Consider the following 25349-nt stretch of genomic DNA (forward strand, 5'->3'; position numbering starts at 1 on the left):
AGTGTGGCAGTATGCACTAAATGTTCTGCCTTCCTGCTAATTGATACTGAGTTGGTACATCTGTCTGTGTGGCAGAGCAGAATTAGAATAACGTTCTGAAGATAAGTTTAATGGAGGAATGGGGAGAGAGGGGTGCAGCTGTCTCCCAGTTGTGTACGTCCATGTGTGCCTTTTTCATTAGATTATGTTGTGCAGGAAGTTATGAAGTCATTTCAAAAACAAATATAAAAGATCGCATTTTATGCAGAACATTTCACATGTAAATATTTTAATTTAATCACAATATTTATTGTTCAACATATAATTTATGTACTTATCAATCAGACGTCGACTAGACTACACGTCACACATGCATCTAAAACACTTGCAGACTAAGTTGACACTAGGCGCGGCAGCTGATGGGAGCCTCCGAATATCCCGTTTACAGTCACTCCCATCATCCAATGCGCCGAGTGTCAACTTAGTTTGCACGTATAATACTTGAACTCGAGTCACAATTGCTCCCTCCTGCACTTAAACACACCACGAGTCTTTGTACTTAACAATATAAGATGGTCATTGTCGTCCATAATATTTGTTTCCAGTCTTCACATCTTTGCAGAACTCTCCAGATTCTCAGCGTCTGTTTCAGAAACTGTGGCTGGTTTGTGATGTCCATTACACTGGTTGCTCGCCTGGACATCCCCGTCGCACAAAACACCCTTAGAGTTCTTGGAGTCTTTATTTACATTCGATACGCCGTATTCTTTGTGGTCGTTTCTGTCGCTCGAAGCGGACTCATCTGTTGGTGAGCACTGCAGCTTTTCCGAGGTACTGTCGTGATGCAATGGAGAGTTGTCATTCGGAGAGTGAGAACTTTCATTACTCGACGTCTGTTCAACTGGGCGGCCGAAAGCGTCGTTTGAGTCAGCTTCCGAACTTGGAGCATAAATCGTGTCTCCGTCGACGTTTGGCTTGGCCCGACACTCACCTTCGGGATTGCCGGAGACTAATTCGGTACGAATGGGAGCCGCAGGCTGACAACTGTCTCGTTTCTTGCCAGCGGTTTTCTCGTCGTCGTCAGAGATGGTGGTTTTGCCGGTGGCGACATCTGTTTGCGAGTTTGGGGAGTCACTCGCGTGAGAGCCGTCTTGCGGCGTATCTTCGCACCTGGTAGGACGGGTGCCGCACCCGTCTGCGCCGATGCTGCCAGTCTCGGAAGTGGCGGAAGTGCGCGGCTTCTTGAGGGCCGGCGGCGGCTGCGACGAGCCGCCACAGGCGTCCTCCGCGGGGCCCGCATAGAGGCGTTCGATATCCTGCAGGCTGCGGCCCTCCGTCTCCGCCATCAAGAAGTAGACGAACACGAACCCGACGGCACTGATGGCGGCGTACAGGTAGAAGGCGCCGTACAGTGTCAGCTGCTCCTCCATGTTCAGGTACGTCTTGGTGGATGTGAAGGCCCACACGTACGACAGCGCCGCAGCCACCCCCGCCGCCAGCCCTCGGGTTCTGCAACATATGAGACAAGGCAGTTACGGCCGGTTATGTTGCTGTTGACGCTACTACAATGACGCAGAGAAACTAGTTCTTACTCCTTTAAATTACCAACTAATATAATTCTCTGTCTTGAGAGCTTTTTATTTTATAAGCTACACATTTAATGCGTTTCGGTGTAAACCATTCAGCAGAAATACACAACTGGCCATTAAAATTGCTACACCACGGAGATGACGTGCTACAGACGCAAAATTTAACGGACAGGAGGAAGATGCTATGTTACACAAATGATTAGTTTTCCAGAGCATTCACACAAGGTTGGCGCCGGTGGCGACACCTACAACGTGCTGACATGAGGAAAGTTTCCAACTGATTTCTCATACACAAACGGCAGTTGACCGGCGTTGCCTGGTGAAACGTTGTGATGCCTCGTGTAAGGAGGAAAAATGCGTACCATCACGTTTCCGACTTTGGTAAAGGTAGGATTCTAGCCTATTGCGATTGCGGTTTATCGTATCGCGACATTGCTGCTCGCGTTGGTCGAGATCCAGTGACTGTTAGCAGAATATGGAATCGGTGGGTTCAGGAGAGAAATACGGAACGCCGTGCTGGATCCCAACGGCCTCGTATCACTAGCAGTCGAAATGACAGGCATCTTATCCTCATGGCTGTAACGGATCGTGCAGCCACGTCTCGATCCCTGAGTCAACAGATGGGGACGTTTGCGAGACAACAACCATCTCCATGAACAGTTCGACGACGTTTGCAGCAGCATGGACTATCAGGTCGGAGACCATGGCTGCGGTTACCCTTGACGCTGCATCACAGACAGGAAAACCTGCGATGGTGTACTCAAAGACGAACCTGGGGGCACGAATGGCAAAACGTCATTTTTTCGAATGAATCCAGGTTTTGTTTACAGCATCATGATGGTCGCATCCGCATCGCAGTGAATGCACATTGGAAGCGTGTATTCGTCATCGTCATACTGGCGTATCACCCGGTGTGATGGTATGGGGTGCATTGGTTGCATCATATTACTGTGACTCTGAGGTAACAGTGGGGATGTAAACAAGCTGACACCACATTTCCGCGTCTGAAAGATCTGGTGGCATTTCTATAAACCAGCTACCAGACGTTAGAGATCATTCATCCACACAAAATGCTGCCACAGTCTACATCTTCATCTACATTTATACTCCGCAGGCCACGCAACGGTGTGTGGCAGAGGGCAGTTTACATGCCACTGCATTATCTTCCTTTCCTTTTCCAGTCGCGTATGATTCGCGGGAAGAACGACTGCCGGAAAGCCTCTGTGCGCGCTCGAATCTCTCTAATTTTACATTCGTGATCTCCTCGGGAGGTATAAGTAGGGGGAAGCAATACATTCGATACCTCATCCAGAAACGCACCATCTCGAAACCTGGACAGCAAGCTACACCGCGATACAGAGCGCCTCTCTTGCAGAGTCTGCCACTTGAGTTTGCTAAACATCTCCGTAACGCTATCACGCTTACCAAATAACCCTGACAGGCCGCGAAGCATACTAAGGCAGAAGGGTACAGCTCTCGACGTACATTTCTCGCGACCGCTCCAGACTGTGCGTTCTGCAACTCAACGCATAAGCTAAGTAGGGCCCTAAGTTCAAAGAGAGCAACACTGCTAGCAGAATAGACTTCGTGAACAGACAAAAACTTTGTTTCAACTGTCTAGGCTCGAATATAGACAGAAGGAATGCCGTGCTGGCAACTGCCGTATTTGTAACAAGCGCCACAACACATTATTGCACAAGGAACAAGCCAGTAATAGCGACAGTAGAAGCCAAGAAGCGAATGTACAACAGCAAAACATACTGCACAGTGAGAGACCACCTACGTGCAGAAGTATTATTATCTACTGCACTTGCAAACATCGCCGACGAAAATGGGAAGGTGTACAAATGCATGGCACTTCTTGACAGTGTCTCACAAATGAATTTTATGTCTAGGCGCTTAGCAGATCGGATGGGACTACAGCTCAGTCGGCATCTGATACCAATAAGCGGCATCAGCGATGTTCAAACGGTAGAATTGTCTCACGTTTCCTGTGTGTACATTTCCTCAAAAGTTGCTGACTACGGCACACATGCTGTCTATGCATTACTACCGCGTATAACAGGGCCACTCTCAACAGCAGCCCTTGAAACCTCCACCTGGAAGCTTCGTAAGCACGTAAGGTTAGCAGACCCATCATTTAACAAACCTGGTGAGATTTATCTTCTGCTTGGAGCATCGATCTTTTTTGATGTATTGCAGCCAGGCAACTGAAAAGGGATCACCACCCAACCTTACAGGAAACATCATTTGGTTGTATTGTGTCAGGAAAGATACCTCCTCATTCAGTTAAGTCCAATGCTTGAAGAGTACTGTCATGCCTTGCACGCAATACCAATCTTAACATTCAGGTCGAAAGATTCTGGCAGCAAGAACAAGTGAGGTCTGTTTCTGTGCACACGAAAGAAGAGCGATTGTGTGAGGAGCATTTTGCGTAAACCATTCACGGGAATGCAAATGACAGATTCGTGGTGAAACTACCAGTGATAGATAATCATGCAGGACTAGGCGAGTCCGTAAATAATGCTACATGCTGCTTACAACGCTTAGAGAGCAGGCTACAGCGACAGCCAGAATTAAGGGCACAGTATGTCAGTTTCATGAGAGAATATGAAGACTTGGGTCATATGTAACTAGTGACCACAGATATTGAACTGCACGTATTACATGTCACATCACGCAGTGCTTAAAGAATCAAACAGTACCACTAATCTTCGAGTAGTGTTTAATGCCTCCGCAAAGACATCGTCGAACATTTCCATCAATGACATCTTGATGGTTGGGCCAACAGCACAACATGACTTATATTCAATTGTCCTGCATTCCGAACACACAGATACGCTTTCACTGCTGACATTACAAAACTGTACAGACAGATTGGAGTCGGAAAAGAAGATCAAGACCTACAAAGAATTCTATGGCGTGAGTCTCCCAGTCAAGGCTTATCGTTTAACTACAGTCACCTATGGTACAACAGCGGCGCCATTTTTAGCAACAAGATGTCTATTACAACTAGCAGAAGATGAGGGAACAACATATCCAAGAGCTGCAAACACGTTAAAAAGGGATTTCTATGTAGACGACGTTTTGAAAGGAGCTGACACCATAGAGGAGACGCTCAGTCTGCAGGAACAGCTTATTAGATTACTTCACAGCGGAGGATTTCCTCTTCGTAAATGGTGTACAAACGATTCAAGATTGCTCGAAAACATCCCACCTGAACATCGTGAACTACAATTACCACGGAGTCTGGGCAACGAGTAGCAAGAAACAGTGAAGACTTTGGGTCTCTTGTAGCATCCTCATAGCGATACCTTCTAATTCCTAGCCATTGATGCAGAAAACAGTAACGCAAGCTGGACTAAACGACGTATAGTTTCTCGGGTTGGCTCTATATTCGATCCGTTGGGACTTCTGAGACCTGTTGTTGTGACTCAAGGTGTTTCTGCAACATCTCTGGCAAAGACAAATAGAATGGGACACGCCGTTGCCAGATGACATGAAGACACAGTGGGAACAGGTGAATGACCATCTACCGTCAATGAATAGCATTCATATCGAACGAAGCGTGATCAGCAACGGAGTTAAGTGGCTGGAGCTACATCGATTCTCAGATGCCTCCGAGCAAGCATATGGAGCTTGCATTTACCTTAGAAATGTCTGTGAAGAAACTAATTTCTCCATCAAGCTTTTAACTTCGAAATCCAGAGTAGCGCCACTGAAGCAAATATCACTGCCAAGACTTGAATTGAGTGCGGCCCTACACTGGCTAGATTGATGGAGAAGGTGAAATCTGGGCTACACTTAAAATCGCCAACACTTACTTTTGGACAGATTGTTGGAAATCGTGTCTCTGATATCTAGCAACTCTCTGCAGTAGAAGACTGGAACCACGTATCCTCTAAAAGTAATCCTGCTGACATCATTTCGAGAGGAATTTCACTGCAGCAGCTAGGCAGCAGTAAGCTATGTTGGACAGGTCCTTACTGGCTCCATCAGCCACAATCAGCATGGCCTGTTAACACCATGAAGTATGCACACGAACCGGCGGAGGCACCAGAGAAACGTATTCAACATGTTTGCTTACTTACAACTACTTGCATTGTGAATGAGAAAGCCCAACATTAGTCCTCATGATCAAAACCGCAAAGAGTTATGGCGTATGTGCTGACATATATAAACAATCTTAGGCGGCAACCCACTGAGAGGCTTAGTGGAAACCTAACAGCGGGACAACTTCACACAGCATCGAAGGCAGTCATTCACATGGTGCAACAGCAAGATTGTTACAAGGAAATTGATGAACTACAACATGGCCGACCAATCCCCAAGAAAAGCAAACTGAACTCACTTCACCCCTTTTTGGATGAGGAACAGTTGTTAAGGGTGGGAGGCAGATTGGAACAATCAAATGTTTCTTGCAGTCAGAAGCACCCCACGATTCTTCTTCCTAAGCATAATGCACTAAATTAATAGTCCTGAGCGAGCATATTCGTTTGTTGCATGCAGGATCTCAGCTGCTGTTAGCAAGCCTCAGACAAAGGTACTGGATACCAAAAAAATGGTTCAAATGGCTCTGAGCACTATGAGACTTAACTTCTGAGGTCATCAGTTCCCTAGAACTTAGAACTACTTAAACCTAACTAACCTAAGGACAGCACACACATCCATGCCCGAGGCAGGATTCGAACCTGCGACCGTAGCGGTCGCGCGGTTCCAGGCTGTAGCGCCTAGAACCGCTCGGCCACTACGGCCGGGTACTGAATACCTAATGGAAGATCTGTAATCAGGCAAATAATCCACAATTACCTTCCTTTTACCGCTTGAAGGTAACCACTGCAACCCGGCTCATGGGACAACTCCGTCTGTGCATGTAGAGCAATGCAGACCTTTCCTCAATTGTGGTTGTTGACTATGGAGGGCCACTACACGTAAGGAATGGAGGAAAGAGGAGCAAAACTAGGACAAAGGTCTACTTTTTCTTGTTCGTTTACATGGCAACAAAGGCAATGCATATCGAGCTTGTCACCTATCTATCCTCCCAAGCTTTCACTGCGGCTCTTCAAAGATTCATTTCACGACAAGGCGTTTGTGCAAACGTATACAGTGACAATGGGAAGACGTTTGAGGTAACAAGGAATGGGCTGAGTGAACTGCATAAACTGTTCAGCTGTCAGTTTCACACAACCCAAATCCAGAACTATGCATCGCAGAATGGTATCCACTGGCATTTTATCCTGCCTCATGCCCCGCATTTTGGTGGTCTGTGGGAAGCAGGCATAAAATCCATCAAGACACATTTGAAGAGAGTCGTGGGAAACCAAGTGCTGACGTTTGAAGTATTATACACACTTCTAACACAAACTGAAGCAGGTTTGAGTTCCCGATACATTACACAAATGACAACCCAGATGAATTCTCCTACCTTACTCCAGGCCATTTTCTTATTGGTTAAACTTCAGCAACCATCCCAGAGCCAGGCTCGCTTTCAGAGCTACCATCCAGGTTGTCAAGACTGCAGCTCATCCAGCAGTGCAAGCAGCACATCTGGAAACGTTGGTCAAGGGATTACCTATCACAACTACAATAGAGAACTAAGTGGATATCAACAAAGGACAATCTATAGCCAGGTACATTGGTTCTACTGAAGGAAGACAATGGTTCAAATGGCTCTGAGCACTATGAGACTAAACATCTGAGGTCATCAGTCTCCTAGAACTTAGAACTACTTAACCTAACTAACCTAAGGACATCACATACATCCATGCCCGAGGCAGGATTCGAACCTGCGACCGTAGCGGTCGCACGGTTCCAGTGCCTAGAACCGCTCGGCCACACCGGCCGGCAAAGGAAGACAATCTGGAGTCACTGTTGATACACACCCTGGTCCTGATGGTATGGTACAAGTTGTTTCAGTGCGCGCAGCAATGGGAACTTATAAACGACCACTGTCGAAGATCTGTGTTGTTCCACAGGAAACGTAGAATCTAGTGCACGTAATTATCAAATTACTAACTGAAATGTTTATTTTGTTTGCAGTGGACAACTTCTTCAATCATTATATTTGGTTGTTTGTTTGGTGCAATTTGTGCTGCATGTGATTATTTGTATTTGGGTAATTTATATAAATTAGGTAGGCGGAAAGTTGTGTATTAGTGCAACATGCCACAAGGTCGCAGCAGTGATCGGACAATCGCTGCAGGTTAGGGTCTTTTCTGCCTGGCCATGCACACGATGCACAGCCGGAACTGGCCGGGACAGGGGAGACGGGCCGTGACCGCAAAGCAGCGTGCACGCACCACTGTGTGTCGCAATGTAGTCTCTAAATACAGTCCACTGTTATCAATCATGTATGTACTTTAATTTCAGCCGCCCTTCCTTTGCAACGAGTGATATGCATTCGTTTGGACTGTGGAAGGAGCGTGGCACCGCAGAATTTACAGCGTGTTTTGCGGCTGCCTATACCCTGTAATTACTAGTTAATTATTCTTCGCAACGAACATCTACATCTACATGATTACTCTGCAATTCACATTTAAGTGCTTGGCAGAGGGTTCATCGAACCACAATCATACTATCTTTCTACCATTCCACTTCCGAACAGCGCGCGGGAAAAACGAACACCTAAACTTTTCTGTTCGAGCTCTGATTTCTCTTATTCTATTTTGATGATCATTCCTACTTATGTAGATTGGGCTCAATAAAATATTTTCGCATTCGGAAGAGAAAGTTGGTGACTGAAATTCCGTAAATAGATGTCGCCGCGATGAAAAACGTCTTTGCTTCAATGACTTCCATCCCAAGTCGCGTATCATATCTGCCACACACTCTCCCCTATTACGTGATAATACAAAACGAGCTGCTCTTTTTTGCACCCTTTCGATGTCCTCCGTCAGTCCCACCTGGTAAGGATCCCACACCGCGCAGCAATATTCTAACAGATGGCGAACGAGTGTAGTGTAAGCTGTCTCTTTAGTGGACTTGTTGCATCTTCTAAGTGTCCTGCCAATGAAACGCAACCTTTGGCTCGCCTTCCCACAATATTATCTATGTGGTCTTTCCAACTGAAGTTGTTCGTAATTTTAACACCCAGGTACTCAGTTGAATTGACAGCCTTGAGAATTGTACTATTTATCGAGTAATCGAATTCCGACGGATTTCTTTTGGAACTCATGTGGATCACCTCACACTTTTCGTTATTTAGCGTCAACTGCCACCTGCCACACCATACAGCAATCTTTTCTAAATCGCTTTGCAACTGATACTGGTCTTCGGATGACCTTACTAGACGGTAAATTACAGCATCATCTGCAGACAACCTAAGAGAACTGCTCAGATTGTCAGCCAGGTCATTTATATAGATCAGGAACAGCAGAGGTCCCAGGACGCTTCCCTGGGGAACACCTGATATCACTTCAGTTTTACTCGATTATTTGCCGTCTATTACTACGAACTGCGACCTTCCTGACAGGAAATCACGAATCCAGTCGCACAACTGAGACGATACCCCATAGGCCCGCAGCTTGATTAGAAGTCGCTTGTGAGGAACGGTGTCAAAAGCTTTCCGGAAATCTAGAAATACGGAATCAACTTGAGATCCCCTGTCGATAGCGGCCATTACTCCGTGCGAATAAAGAGCTAGCTGCGTTGCACAAGAACGATGTTTTCTGAAACCATGCTGATTACGTATTAATAGAGCGTTCCCTTCGAGGTGATTCATAATGTTTGAATACAGTATATGCTCCAAAACCCTACTGCAAACCGACGTCAATGATATAGATCTGTAGTTCGATGGATTACTCCTACTACCCTTCTTAAACACTGGTGCGAGCTGCGCAATTTTCCAATCTGTAGGTACAGATCTATCGGTGAGCGAGCGGTTGTATATGATTGCTAAGTACGGAGCTATTGTATCAGCGTAATCTGAAAGGAACCTAATCGGTATACAACCTGGACCTGAAGACTTGCCCGTATCAAGCGATCTGAGTTGCTTCGCAACCCCTAAGGTATCTACTTCTAAGAAACTGATGCTAGCAGCTGTTCGTGTTTCAAATTCTGGAATATTCCATTCGTCTTCCCTGGTGAAGGAATTTTGGAAAACTGCGTTCAATAGCTCCGCTTTAGCGGCACAGTCGTCGGTAACAGTACAATCGGCACTCCGCTCTTGTGGGACTGTTGCTCAAGGACGTTCGTTTTTAAGCGTCCGGTAGTGTGTGTGTGTGTGTGTGTGTGTGTGTGTGTGTGTGTATGGCCGAGGAGCGCAGACCTGTAGGGGAAGATCTCGCTGAGCAGCATCCAGGGGATGGGCACGATGCCGAGCGACCAGCTGAGGTAGAGAAGCACGAAGAGCAGCAGCGGCGCCCAGCTGCCCACGGGCAGCGTCTCACCCGGCGGCAGCGCGGTGTGCGCCTGCGCGTAGACGGCCAGCAGCAGGCAGCAGGCGGTACCCAGCGCGAGCGACGCCAGCGTCAGCGGCCGCTTGCCGGTCCAGTGCACCGCCACCATGCACAGCACGTTGCCCACGATTCCGGTCGCGCCCGTCGCCACCTGCGTACACGGGCACTGAGGAAACACTGCGAAGGCTGAATGATACAAGCTGGTGTGAATAAAAATAATGAAAGTGTGAGGTGGCAGTGTAGTGGGACGCGAAATTGAAGCGTCACCCATCCACCAGTGTCAGCCCAGTTTGCAGGTGAATATAAGTTAATTTAGTGTTTTTTCTATGTATTTTTGTAATATTTGTAATAGTTGTGAATTGTCTAAAGTGTGTATTTAATTTGTTATGTTTCATGTACGGAGAGGGCGGCGCAACGAACGGAGACAGCATCTTCACTGCCGGGACCAGAGAGAAAATTGCTGGCCACTATACGTCGCGGGTCGACAACCAAAGAGCAACAGAAGATCCTGAAACCGAGTTGTTGCGTCGTGCTTCTAAAACCTGAAAATTTTGTAATTTTGTGCAACAATGATGTCATAGAAAGTTTAATCATGTTGTAAAGGTTAGTCCTGTCTTGTCAAGGCTCAGGTTCACGTCTATATGTAGGAAGATAATAAACTAGTGGATGCTACAAAAGTTTAAATACGTGTTCTGAGAATTTATTTTTGAAGAATTATGTGAATGAATTAATAATATATTTGACAAGATTATTAATTTTTGACAACGTTCATCGCGAGTTTGAATCTCGAAAGTTTATTCAATATGGTTCTAATATTTATTAAATCAGATAACGTGCATTAATATAATTTCTGAGGAGAAACAAACGACATCTAAATTGAAAAAGTTTGCGCAAACCAATTGGACTGAGTGACGTAATTCTGCGCATACGACTCAAATGATGTTTCACAGTTTCGTTCAAGAACCATTCTGAGACAATTTAAAAAGAATATAAATAATTTTGAAGTATGTTGTAACTGACGTAGGTGACGAAGTCTACACATGGTCATATGTCAAAAGAAAATCATTTATAAAGAAACTTACGTCGTTACACTACAGCAATACGTTTAACCTTTAGTGTCAGGTCAACCACGATGTCAATAGAAGCCGAATTCAGTTTCAAGTGTGACTTGGAAACGGTCGTGTCCTTTCACAAATGACCCATCCTGTCTCAAATGATTTACAGATATCATGGGAAACATACATCTTGAGTGGTTTGACGGCAATCTAAACCCTCTTTCATTCTAATCAGAATTTAGGGCTATAAGAGTCACAATCGTTCTGGTAATCGTTGCGCATTATTCCTCAATACTGTTCTGTTTCATTCTGTTGACTGCTGGAAGAAGTTAAATGAGCAGTATTTTTACAGTACGTATCCCTGCGAGAGGTAGTTAAGGAATTCTGCTACCTAGGCAGCAAAATAACCTACGATTGATGGAGCATGGAGAACATCAGAAGCAGACTTGCGCTGGCAAAAGGGCATTCCTGGCCAATAGAAGTATACTAGTATCAAACATAGGAGGAGGAAATTTCTGAGAATGTGCGTTTGGAGCCCAGCATTGTATGGAGAGAATCATGGACTGTGGTAAAACCAGAACACAAGAGCATCGAAGCATTTGAGATGTGATGCTACAGAAGAATGCTGAATATTTGTTGGAGGGGTGGGTTGTTTTGGGGAAGGAGACCAGACAGCGAGGTCATCGGTCTCATCGGATTAGGGAAGGATGTCGGCCGTGCCCTTTCAGAGGAACCATCCCGGCATTTGCCTGGAGTGATTTAGGGAAATCACGGAAAACCTGAATCAGGATGGCCGGACGCGGGATTGAACCGTAGTCCTCCCGAATACGAGTCCAGTGTCTAACCACTGCGCCACCTCGCTCGGTATATTTGTTGGACTCATAAGGTATGCAATGAGGAGGGTCTCTGCAGAATCGGTGAAGGAAGGAATACATGGGAGACAGCGACAAGAAGAAGAGACATCACAGAATAATTTCCATGATACTAGAGGGAGTTGTAGATGGTAAAAACTGTTGAGGAAGACATAGATTGGGATAAATTCAGCATATATATATATATATATATATATATATATATATATATATATATATGAGGTCAAAGGTTGTTAGTGCTACTTCCAGATGAAAAGGTCAGCACAGGAGAGGAATTCAGGGTGGTCCAGATAAAAAAAAATCACAGTGGGATGTCTTAAGTACCATGGACATTACCGCAGAGTGGTAGATGTGTGCCTCAATGGTAGTGTTGGTTAGGAGGCCATCTGAGGGCCTGCAACCAACCTGTCTACACACACACACACACACACACACACACACACACACACGCTCCGGACCTACTCCTGGAGTTAGGGTCAGGAGTGAGATTTCGTATGACAGCAAGAGCTCTCTCGTGGTTATCCCACGCACCCTGACTGCAAAATTCTGCGTCAGTTTGGTGATTCGATATGTTGTGTTGATATTCAGAATCGCATTCCAGGGAGTTTCTTTCAACAGGATAACGCTCGCCCATATTTCGCTATTGTAACACAACAAGTTCTACAGGCTTCGGCGTGTTGCCTTGGTCGACTCGATCACCAGATCTGTTTCCAGTCCAGTACATATGGGACACCATCGGACGACAACTCCAGTGTCATCCACAACCAGCATTAACCGTCTCTGTATTGACCGATCAACTGCTACAGGCATGGAACTCCATCCCACACACTGACATCCGGCACCTGCACAACACATTGCAAGCGCATTCGCATGCTTGCATTCAGCTTTGTAGCGGTTATTCCGTTTATTAATGTACCAGCATTTCACATTTGCAGTGGTTTATCTAATGCTTACATTAACCTGTGATCTTGCAATGTTAACGACTTAAATATGTTACCTGGACAAATGTATTCCCGTAACTTCATTACTCTATATTAATTAATTTTTGTGAGATTTTTTCCATTCGTGTATACGTCAGCTTTTGTTTGTTCAGGCTGCTCAACACTGAAAACTAACTCTGGAAAATCACGATGTATGCCAAATATCCAACAAGCTTTATGGACATGCTGAAAATAATGAAACCCGCATCAAAACAAGAAGAAGAAGAAGGAGAAAAGGAAGAAAAATAACTATCATCCTGTAGGTAGTGGTGATGCTGCAGCTCCAACCTATCAAAGAAAGAAAAGCTGATTAGGCCCAGTGTGCTACAGAAACCAGAAACTTTGTATTCTGCTTATTGAGAATATGGCCGTATTGTATTGAAAAATGGCACAGTTACCACAAATACATTATTTTTGGGAAAAAAGATCATCGCTGTTGTGATAATCAACTAGTCAGTGAACAGAGTATGTCCAATTCGACGGTGAACGTATTTAAGAATAATTACATTATTTTGCAGTGGGTTACTAATAAACTTCGTGTTTCCATCTCGTTGTTTCTGATGTGATTTGCACTGGTTTATAAGATGTATTCAAAAAAGCAGGTGCTGTCATGTGTGAATATCACCGAAATATCTATTTAATAAGTCATGAAAGGGGCTATCCGATTTGCCATGACGACCTTCAAAAAATTTTTTCTATAAATGTGAATGAAGTTGTGAATTTGATAAATGTACTCGACCTCCGTAGCATCGATATAACCGCACTCTTTGTAAGACCGTTGCTGAAACTACAGATGTTGGACAGAGGTTACTTCTTTTGTAGAGGGTAGCAGTGAGTCAGTGTGTGTTGGACAGTCTGGCGACGTATTTGGTTTGGAAAGGATGGAAGCTGACCTGCCGTGTAGTGGAGGCAGCATTATTTAAAAAGGGTTTTGTAACAGCATACCACGAGGAAAAAAATTTGTGGAACTGAGATGTCATGAAAGCAGGAATGTCAGAAGGGAAGTTTTCTAAGGCAATCTATTTTTTAATATATTCGTAATTGTGTGGTTTCTTAATGTTAGACCATTGTGTACAGTTAAAGTTTACTGTAGAAATTTTACAGTGAAACAAATGGATCTATCTTATAAATGAAATAAGCGTCAAGGAAAGCAATTTTACCCAGAAAAGTTACTAAGAAATGTTTTACTAACTTCTCTAGCTGTGAGAACTTTATCAGCCGTTAAGTTTATTCCTCATGTTTCATTCTTTACCTTTATGAATGTGTTTGATACTCTGATTGCACATGGCAAGTTGTGTGATGTAGAACAGTTTTGTGAAAACTGGTAAGATACCGTCTTGCACTGCACATCGCAGGTATGGCAAATGAAATTTGGTTTTAGACAGGCCAATATTTCTAATAGTATGAGTATACTGCAGAACAGACGAGCGTTCTGTGCGCACAGGTAAGCCACAACTTTGATTATCACTAAAAGCTATGTCCGCTGTAAGGTACAGTGATTGTCGGAATGTATTTGTAAAAATATCATATTATTACAGAGGTTTCAAACCGGTTAAAAATCTCAAGAAAGTGCTATCTTGCGAGTTTTCTAGCAGTTTTATCAGAAAGTCAGATTCGTTAAATTTTATGTTCATTTGCTGTGTAGTTCAATTGACACTTCCGGTACAGTCGTTGTTTGCAAGACTAAAGGTAAGGATTAACAACATTCAGGGCCAACATTTTAATCTAAGTCATTTGTTTTGCAGTCAAATAGTATGTGAATTTCACTGAAAACGAATTTCTCTCTCGTAGGCTAATTCCCTGTGTACTGGCTAGTGTGGATTTCAAATGGTGTAGCGTGAGCTTTGCATAGTTACGGACAAAATATAATCTCAACACATTTCTGTTGCCCTGAACTGAGATTTACGTATTTCGATATCAAAATAAGTTTCATACCATTTTTTTTGGTACGAACCTGTGACTTACAAACACGAGTTTAGAAGTTTTTGCAATATCCTTTCAATTATGAATGCAAAATAGTAACACGAATTATTTGCGGAATAATGGTAGAAGCCGACCTCGCGGAAGATCAGTTTGGATTCCGGAGAAATGTAGGAACACGCCAGGCAACACAGACCCTACGACTGCTCTTAGAAGTTAGGTTACGCAAAGGCAAACCAATGTTTACAGCATTTGTAGACTTATGGAAAATTTTCGACAATATTAACTACAATACACTCTTTGGAATTCTGACGGTAGCATGGGTAAAATACAGGGAACGAAAGGCTATTTACGACTTGTATAGAAACAAGAAGGCACTTAAAAGAGTCGAGGGACATGACAAGGAAGCAGTAATTGATATGGGGTTGAGACAGGCTTGTAGCCAATCCCCAATGTTATTCAGTCTGCACACTGAGCAGTAAAGGAAACGAAAGAGAAACATAGTGAAGGAATTAAGGTTCCAGCAGAAGAAATAAGAACTATGAGCCAGAATGAGATTTTCACTTCGCAGCGAAGTGTGCGCTGATATGAAACTTCCTGGCAGATTAAAATTGTGTGCCAGACCGAGACTCGAACTCTGGACTTTTGCCTTTTGCGGGCAAGTGCTCTACCAACTTTTTTTATTTTTTTTTAAATTTTGTTTTATTCGTTGCATCTGCTCGGGGCGGACGTCGTAAGACGTCCATTGAAGTTCGTTGTTGATCGATTAACTCAGTTTTTTTGTTACAGAGGGCACGTAACCCTCTGACCGAACACGCTGAGCTACCGTGCCAGCTGAGTGATCTATCCAAGCACGACTCGCGCCCCGTCCTCACAGCTTTACTTCTGCCAGTACCTCGCCTCGTACCTTCAAAATTTCACAGAAGCTCTCCTGCGAACCTTGCAGAACTAGCACTCCTGAAAGAAAGGATACTGCGGAGACATGACTTAGCCACAGCCTGGGGGATGTTTCCAGAATGAGATTTTCACTCTGCGGCGAAATTTGCGCTGATATGAAACTTCCTTGCAGATTAAAACAGTGTGCCGGACCGAGACTCGAACTCGGGACCTTTGCCTTTCGCGGGCAAGTGCTCTACCAACTGAGCTACCCAAGCTTCCGTGAAGTTTGGAAGGTAGGAGACGAGATACTGGCAGAAGCTTTGAGGACGGGGCGTGAGTCATGCTTGGGTAGCTCAGTTGGTAGAGCACTTAACCGCGAAAGGCATAGGTCCCGAGTTCGAGTTTCGGTCCGGCACACAGTTTTAGTCTGGCAGGAAGTTTCATAAGAAGTGTGAAGTTTTTGTCAGAGACCGCAAAAGAATTGTAACAGCAGCTGAACGGAATAGACCTTGACAGGAGGATATAAGATGAACACGAACAAAAGCAAAACAAATGCAGCAGAACTAAATCGGACGATGCTGAGGAAATTAAATAAGGCAGCGAGAAAGTTGTAGATGAGGTTCACTATATGGGCAGTAAAATAACTGGCAATGGTCGCAGCAGAGAGGACATAAAATGTGGACTGGTAATGGCAGAAAGAGCGTGTCTGAAGAAGAGAAATTTATTGACATCGAATACAGATTTATATGTCAGAAAGTCTTTTCCGATTTTCGTCTGGAGTGTAGTCTTGTCTGGGGGCGAAACGTGTATCATGTACAGTTCAGACAAGGAGAAAATTGAGGCTTTTGAACTGTGGTTTTGCAGGAGAATGCTGATTTTTAGAGGGGTAGATCATGATAGGTACTGAATGGAAACGGGGAAAAAAATAAATTTGTGGCACAACTTGACAAGAAAAGGGATCGGTCGATGGAACATGTTCAAAGGGATGAAGGGCTCACCAATTTCGTACTGGAGGAAAGTGTAGGGGTTAAAAATCGTAGAGGGATAGCAAGAGACGAATACAGTAAATGTAGGATTTAGGTCGCTGTAGTTGCGTAGAGATGAAGAGGCTTGCTCGGAATACAGTAGCATGGAGAGCTGCAGAAAAACCAGCCCTCGCGCAGAAGGTAATGTAAGACGTGTATATTTCTATTGTCTATTGTCAAATCACAATTTATGAAAGATGTTTATATTTTGTTAATAGGATTAAGTAGGAATAATTAATATTTGTCAAGTTGGAAATAATTGTGGTAGCAGGGTATATCTGCACCAAAGTATTGTTGATATAACTTTAAAAAGGGCGGGAGAAACCGCGTACGGATACATTTTAAGAAAAGAGCGGGAAAGACCGAGCATTGATACCTTTTGTAATGGTAGCAGGAATTGTCTGCACCAGAAAGCATTGTTGGCAGGAGAGACCGCACTTTAGCGTTCGTAGGATGGCAGTAGCAAGCGAGAAGTGAAGTGAGTCGGTAGCAGGTCTGAAGCGAGAGGTTGAGAGAAGCAGTGTGCTTGCCAGCCACCAGCTATGATTTACAAGAGATTATAAACGGATGTACAGAGACATCAACTAACTATTATCATAAGAGGAACTAATATTACTGAATTTACTGAATTATTTTCTTTGCGAAATTCAAAACTACTGAAGGTATGTTTGCGCAATGATAGTTCTAAGACTATTGTAAAAAGTAAGTCCCATTTGAACGTTTGTAAAATCATTTCATTACCAACAGTAAATATTTGAAGCGTTTTCAGAATATAATTACTTTTTGCCAGCAATGTTGCATTACTGATTATAATCCATCCCAAAAACCGTCAACATAAAACTCTGCAAAAATTTTATTGTTGTCAAGAAAAAGTGTAACTATGAATTACGTAACTTCAGTCAAATTAATTAAAGAATAACGTCAGTTTTGCTATTAAAGAATAACGTCAGCTTCGGTAATAAATACAGCCACTTATTATGACAGCCCACCAGCAGTTAATAGAGTATAGTAAACCAGAGTAAGTATATTCATGTCGCAGTTCGATGTAGCGGTCAGATGGCGATCCAGTAAAGTAAAAAAGGTAAGGAACAGTTTTGGGTTATTGCAGATAACGACTGAGGGGCACGACGACGACACATTCTATGTTTCGTCGAAATAATCAGAAAATTACTTTTAATAAGCCGCAATTAAATTTGCATGTGAAGATTGAGAAAGAGAATAAATTTCAAAGGGAAGATTTAATTTGTTATTGTAAAGCAAGAGATAGAAATCCTAAGGAAAGGTTTCATAGGTTATTGCAGAAGGGAAGTTGCGTAACAAAAAAAAAAAAAAAAATACAGGGTGTTACAAAAAGGTACGGCCAAACTTTCAGGATACATTCCTCACACACAAAGAAAGAAAATATGTTATGTGGACATGTGTCCGGAAACCCTTACTTTCCATGTTAGAGCTCATTTTATTACTTCTCTTCAAATCACATTAATCATGGAATGGAAACAAACAGCAACAGAACGTGCGAGCGTGTGACTTCTACAACACTTTGTTACAGGAAATGTTCAAAATGTCCTCCGTTAGCGAGGATACATGCATCCACCCTCCGTCGCATGGAATCCCTGATGCGCTGATGCAGCCCTGGAGAATGGCGTATTGTATCACAGCCGTCCACAATACGAGCACGAAGAGTCTCTACATTTGGTACCGGGGTTCCGTAGACAAGAGCTTTCAAATGCCCCCATAAATGAAAGTCAAGAGGGTTGAGGTCAGGAGAGCGTGGAGGGCATGGAATTGGTCCGCCTCTACCAATCCATCGGTCACCGCATCTGTTGTTGAGAAGCGTACGAACACTTCGACTGAAATGTGCAGGAGCTCCATCGTGCATGAACTACATTTTGTGTCGTACTTGTAAAGGCATATGTTCTAGCAGCACAGGTAGAGTATCCCGTATGAAATCATGATAACGTGCTCCATTGAGCGTAGGTGGAAGAACATGGGGCCCAATCGAGACATCACCAACAATGCCTGCCCAAACGTTCACAGAAAATCTGTGTTGATGACGTGATTGCACAATTGCGTGCGTATTCTCGTCAGCCCACACATGTTGATTGTGAAAATTTACAATTTGATCACGTCGGAATGAAGCCTCATCCGTAAAGAGAACATTTGCACTGAAATGAGGATTGACACATTGCTGGATGAACCATTCGCAGAAGTGTACCCGTGGAGGCCAATCACCTGCTGATAGTGCCTGCACACGCTGTACATGGTACGGAAACAACTGGTTCTCCCGTAGCACTCTCCATACAGTGACGTGGTCAACGTTACCTTGTACAGTAGCAACTTCTCTGACGCTGACATTAGGGTTATCGTCAACTGCACGAACAATTGCCTCGTCCATTGCAGGTGTCCTCGTCGTTCTAGGTCTTCCCCAGTCGCGAGTCATAGGCTGGAATGTTCCGTGCTCCCTAAGACGCCGATCAATTGCTTCGAACGTCTTCCTACCGGGACACCTTCGTTCTGGAAATCTGTCTCGATACAAACGTACCGCACCACGGCTATTGTCCCGTGCTAATCCATACATCAAATGGGCATCTGCCAACTCCTCATTTGTAAACTTTGCACTGACTGCAAAACCACGTTCGTGATGAACACTAACCTGTTGATGCTACGTACTGATATGCTTGATGCTAGTACTGTAGAGCAACGAGTCACATGTCAACACAAGCACCGAAGCCAACATTACCTTCCTTCAATTGGGCCAACTGGCGGTGAATCGAGGAAGTACAGTACATACTGACGAAACTAAAATGAGCTCTAAGATGAAAATTAAGCGTTTCCGGACACATGTCCACATAACATCTTTTCTTTATTTGTGTGTGAGGTATGTTTCCTGAAAGTTTGGTTCAAATGGTTGAAATGGCTCTGAGCACTATGGGACATAACTTCTGAGGTCATCAATCCCCTAGAGCTTAGAACTACTTAAACCTAACTAACCAAGGACATCACACACATCCATGCCCGAGGCAGGATTCGAATCTGCGACCGTAGCGGTCGTGCGGTTCCAGACTGTAGCGCCTTTAACCGCTCGGACACTCCGGCCGGCTTGAAAGTTTGGCCATACCTTTTTGTAACACCCTATAGAGGAGACGGGAAGGTTTCAGTAACAACAACAACAACAATCAGGATGTATGAAGAAGAGAGTGGACTAAGCTGTTTGTAAGAATAACGTGTACACTCTTAATCCAATAATCAATTCTTTACTTCTGAAACGATTACGTTAAATTTTGTGAATGATTAGGGTCACGCGGTCATCGGGGCACGAAGTTGGCTACAACACGGAGGAGAGGAAGCAGGCGCAGTACTCACGGTGGCCCAGTGCGAGTCGATGGGCATGCCGAACTTGTCGCAGACCTCGACGGCGTAGGGGCGGACGGCGGTGGCGGCGGCCCAGTTCTGGAAGAAGAAGAGCACGCTGACCACCAGCAGCGGCCGCAGGGTGCCGCGCCCCAGCAGCGCCACCACCTTGCGGCACGCCGCAGACTCGCACCACGCCGCGATCTCGTCGTCGTCGTCGTCGTCTTCGGGAAATCCCCCCACCTGCCGACACAAGCCGTCGTTAGATATCTCGTGGATCGTAACTACGCTCTTGCACAGGTCGTCCCCATTTTCAAGAAGGGACGTCGAACAGATGTGCAGAACTATAGACCTGTATCTCTAACGTCGATCAGTTGTAGAATTTTGGAACACGTATTATGTTCGAGGCAGAACTATAGATCTGTATCTCTAACGTCGATCAATTATAGAATTTTGGAACACGTATTATGTTCGAGTATAATGACTTTTCTGGAGACTAGAAATCTACTCTGTAGGAATCAGCATGGGTTTCGGAAAAGACGGTCGTGTGAAACCCAGCTCGCGCTATTCGTCCACGAGACTCAGAGGGCCATAGACACGGGTTCACAGGTTTCTTGACTTCCGATAGGCGTTCGATACAGTTCTCCACAATCGTTTAATGAACAAAGTAAGAGCATATGGACTATCAGACCAATTGTGTGATTGGATTGAAGAGTCCCTACGTGACAGAACGCAGCATGCCGTTCTCGATGGAGAGAAGTCTTCCGAAGTAAGAGCGATTTCAGGTGTGCCGCAGGGGAGTGTCGTAGGACCGTTGCTATTCACAATATACATAAATGACCTTCTGGATGACATCGGAAGTTCACTGAGGCTTTTTGCCGATGATGCAGTGGTATATCGAGAGGTTGTAACAATGGAAAATTGTACTGAAATGCAGGAGGATCTGCAGCGAATTGACGCATGGTGCAGGGAATGGCAATTGAATCTCAATGTAGACAAGCGTAATGTGCTGCGAATACATAAAAAGAAAGATCCCTTATCATTTAGCTACAATATAACAGGTCAGCAACTGGAAGCAATTAATTCCATAAATTATCTGCGAGTAGGCATTACATCTACATCTACATTAATACTCCGCAAGCCCCCCAACGGTGTGTGGCGGAGGGCACTTTACATGCCATTGTCATTACCTCCCTTTCCTGTTGCAGTCGCGTATGGTTCACGGGAAGAACGACTGCCGGAAAGCCTCCGTGCGCGCTCGAATCTCGAGAATTTTTCATTCCTGATCTCCTCGGGAGGCATAAGTAGGGGGAAGCAATATATTCGATACCTCATCCAGAAACGCACCCTCTCGAAACCTGGGCAGCAAGCTACACCGCGATGCAGAGCACCATTCTTGCAGAGTCTGCCACTTGAATTTGCTGAACATCTCCATAACGCTATCAAGCTTACCAAATAACCATGTAACGATACGCGCCGCTCTTCTTTGGATCTTTTCTATTTCCTCTGTCAACCCGACCTGGTACGGATCCCACTCAGATGAGCAATGCTCAAGTATAGGTCGAACGAGTGTTTTGTAAGCCACCTCCTTTGTTGATGGACTACATTTTCTAAGGACTCACCCTATTAATCTCAACCTGGCACCCGCCTTACCAACAATTAATTTTATATGATCATTCCACTTCAAATCGTTCCGCACGCATACTCCCAGATATTTTACAGAAGTAACTGCTACCAGTGTTTGTTCCGCTATCATATAATCATACAATAAAGGATCCTTCTTTCTATGTATTCGCAATACATTACATTTGTCTATGTTGAGGATCAGTTGCCACTCCCTACACCAAGTGCCTACGCGCTGCAGATCTTCCTGTATTTTGCTGCAATTTTCTAATGCTGCAACTTCTCTGTATACTACAGCATTATCCGCGAAAAGCCGCATGGAACTTCCGACACTATCTACTAGGTCATTTGTATATATTGTGAAAAGCAATGGTCCCATAACACTCCCCTGTGACACGCCAGAGGTTAGTTTAACGTCTGTACACGTCTCTCCATTGAGAAAAACATGCTGTGTTCTGTTTTCTAAAAAGTCTTCAATCCAGCTACACAGCTGGTCTGATATTCCGTAGACTCTTACTTTGTTTATCAGGCGACAGTGCGGAACTGTATAGAACGCCTTCCGGAAGTCAAGGAAAATGGCATCTACCTGGGAGCCTGTATCTAATATTTTCTGGGTCTCATGAACAAATAAAGCGAGTTGGGTCTCACACAATCGCTGTTTCCGGAATCCGTGTTGATTCCTACAGAATAGATTCTGGGTTTCCAGAAACGACATGATACGCGAGCAAAAAACATGTTCTAAAATTCTACAACAGATCGACGTCAGAGAGATAGGTCTATAGTTTTGCGCATCTGCTCGACGACCCTTCTTGAAGACTGGGACTACCTTGCTCTTTTCCAATCATTTGGAACCTTCTGTTCCTCTAGAGACTTGCGGTACTCGGCTGTTAGAAGGGGGGCAAGTTCTTTCGCGTACTCTGTGTAGAATCGAATTGGTATCCCGTCAGGTCCAGTGGACTTTCCTCTGTTGAGTGATTCCAGTTGCTTTTCTATTCCTTGGACACTTATTTCGATGTCAGCCATTTTTTCGTTTGTGCGAGGATTTAGAGAAGGAACTGCAGTGCGGTCTTCCTCTTTGAAACAGCTTTGGAAAAGGTGTTTAGTATTTCAGCTTTACGCGTGTCATCCTCTGTTTCAATGCCTTCATCATCCCGGAGTGTCTGGATATGCTGTTTCGAGCCACTTACTGATTTAACGTAAGACCAGAACTTCCTATGATTTTCTATCAAGTCGGTACATATGATGCGCTGTGATGTACAACGCGTCAATTTTATAGTTGAGGCGGTCAGTTTGTAATGGTTCTTTATTTACGTGACCATTACGGCACTCCAACCCCTGTTCTTGATACCTTTAATATCGTATTACTTTTCTGCGAAGTAACAGACATATTTATGTGACAATATTCACATTTGGTTTTATTAATGTATAGGTACTCCGATGTATCGATATATTACAATGATATGGCTCTTATGTATATTCATTTCTGTGAGACTGTCATAATCTTTGACTTACTTGTAACCGTTTTGTTGCGAATGCGCACAGAGCAGCCTTTGTTTCACTTTGCAGAAGTTAAGTTGTTATTTCGCTTTTTAAAAGAACAGTCAAGTCTTGTGTTTGGTTAAAGTGCAAATTAAACATATGAAGATTGATACAAAACTGTTTTCTTGATGATGTGATAATTAAGAAGAAGTATATGTGAATTTACAAGAAGTTTAATAAAAAATGTGAATCGTGAACACCAAGTCAAATATTATTTCTACCATACCATTGTTCTGATGTGGGATTGTTTGATCATTAAGAATTTCCTGAAAAACGCATTTGTTAGGTCTTCAAATATTGCTAAAATACAGATCTGGACCTTCTAGCAGTCAAAGTGGAATCGCCCTAGAATCAACAAGATGAGCCATAACAACTTCGACGAAATCTACGTGGGAATCCATTTAAGATTAGTGCCAAAATTAATAACAGCTTTGTTGTTGCCCGATAAAGCGAATATACGCAACATTACTAATCTGATTTCTAACCTACTTTGCAAGTGGTGGTATTGTTAGAAGTTCCAAAATTCAAAATGTGCAAAAATTTTGCAGGTCGGGCACACAGTTTTAATCTGCCAGGAAGTTTCATATCAGCGCACACTCCGCTGCAGAGTGAAAATCTCATTCTGGAAACATCCCCCAGGCTGTGGCTAAGTCACGTCTCCGCAATATCCTTTCTTTCAGGAGTGCTAGTTCTGCAAGTTTCGCAGGAGAGCTTCTGTAAAATTTGCAAGGTAGGAGACGAGGTACTGGCAGAAGTGAAGCTGTGAGTACCGGGCGTGAGTCGTGCTTCGGTAGCTCAGATGGTAGAGCACTTGCCCGCGAAAGGCAAAGGTCCCGAGTTCGAGTCTCGATCGGGCACACAGTTTTAATCTGCCAGGAAGTTTCATATCAGCGCACACTCCGCTGCAGAGTGAAAATCTCATTCTGGAAACATCCCCCAGGCTGTGGCTAAGCCATGTCTCCGCAATATCCTTTCTTTCAGGAGTGCTAGTTCTGCAAGTTTCGCAGGAGAGCTTCTGTAAAGTTTGCAAGGTAGGAGACGAGGTACTGGCAGAAGTGAAGCTGTGAGTACCGGGCGTGAGTCGAGCTTCGGTAGCTCAGATGGTAGAGCACTTGCCCGCGAAAGGCAAAGGTCCCGAGTTCGAGTCTCGGTCGGGCACACAGTTTTAATCTGCCCGGAAGTTTCATATCAGCGCACATTCCGCTGCAGAGTGAAAATCTCATTCTGAATATTTACCTGTAGTTTATGCATAGCATGTTTCAAATTACATCGTGGATCTCCATGAAACTATAAATTAACCTTTACTGAATCTTATTTGTGCTGCTCTTCTTTGCGTTTTAAATTTATAGATATGACTCGTGAATGCCATTTGTATGTACTGTATTAAGTAGTCAAAATATAAGACACACATTTTTTCCAACATTTCACACACTCATTCAAATCTCTTCTAAAGAAACCTACTTACAATTATCCTCGAATGTTTAACTTTAAATGCCGCGATCTTGGAATTCAAGATATCAGAAGGTTTCACCCGTCATTTTACACATCTCACAATAACGTATTTCAAGTTTCATTCATTCTTTGTTACGTCACGCAAGAAGGTCCCAATTTCAAAGACCATGATTGAGTACAAGAAAAAAAGCAAAGATGTTACATTGAGTTTCCATACACGTAAACTTACTTCTGGAAAGAGAGACATATTCCAAGTGTATCTAAATACAGTTGTTTTCATTCTGAGAATTTCGAAATTTAGAATTCAGAGCTTTTTAAAGAGCAGTTAAGGACCAGGTTAACACCACAAGAAAGAATGGGGGGGGGGGGGGGGAAGGGTGATACCAGTTCATAATAGTACACGAAATAAACAGGTTGAAACCTCCCCTTAGAAAAATTAATGAATTACTGTGCTGATAAACCTCTTACATTATTTGATTTTCAAACAGCTGAACAGAACTGAACATACTCAGACATTTCGCTCTTTACCTATTCTGATCAACACTAAACTGGCACACAATATTTTTAGCGCAACACAGCCTGACTTTCAATAATCCCTACAAAAGAATGGCCCTGACTAACATTAACCTAAACCTTTCACGAATTACTTACCCCACAAAAATCTTCGTTACTTAAACTACTGCAATACA

General features: G+C 43.9%; 1 protein-coding gene across 1 annotated transcript in view; it reads right to left on the reverse strand.

The window, feature by feature from the left end:
- Positions 1–264: 264 nt before the first annotated feature.
- LOC126161697 (facilitated trehalose transporter Tret1-2 homolog) overlaps positions 265–25349 on the reverse strand; it is a 356281-nt gene continuing 331196 nt past the window's right edge. The window contains exons 7-9 of the mRNA XM_049917716.1: positions 20059–20289; positions 9835–10115; positions 265–1488 (exon numbers count right to left, since the gene is read on the reverse strand). Coding sequence (XP_049773673.1) covers positions 588–1488; positions 9835–10115; positions 20059–20289 — 1413 coding nt within the window. The 3' untranslated portion in view covers positions 265–587. The remainder of the gene's footprint in view (positions 1489–9834; positions 10116–20058; positions 20290–25349) is intronic.

This window comes from Schistocerca cancellata, chromosome 2 (assembly GCF_023864275.1).
Source record: "Schistocerca cancellata isolate TAMUIC-IGC-003103 chromosome 2, iqSchCanc2.1, whole genome shotgun sequence".
NCBI classification, from domain to species: domain Eukaryota; kingdom Metazoa; phylum Arthropoda; class Insecta; order Orthoptera; family Acrididae; genus Schistocerca; species Schistocerca cancellata.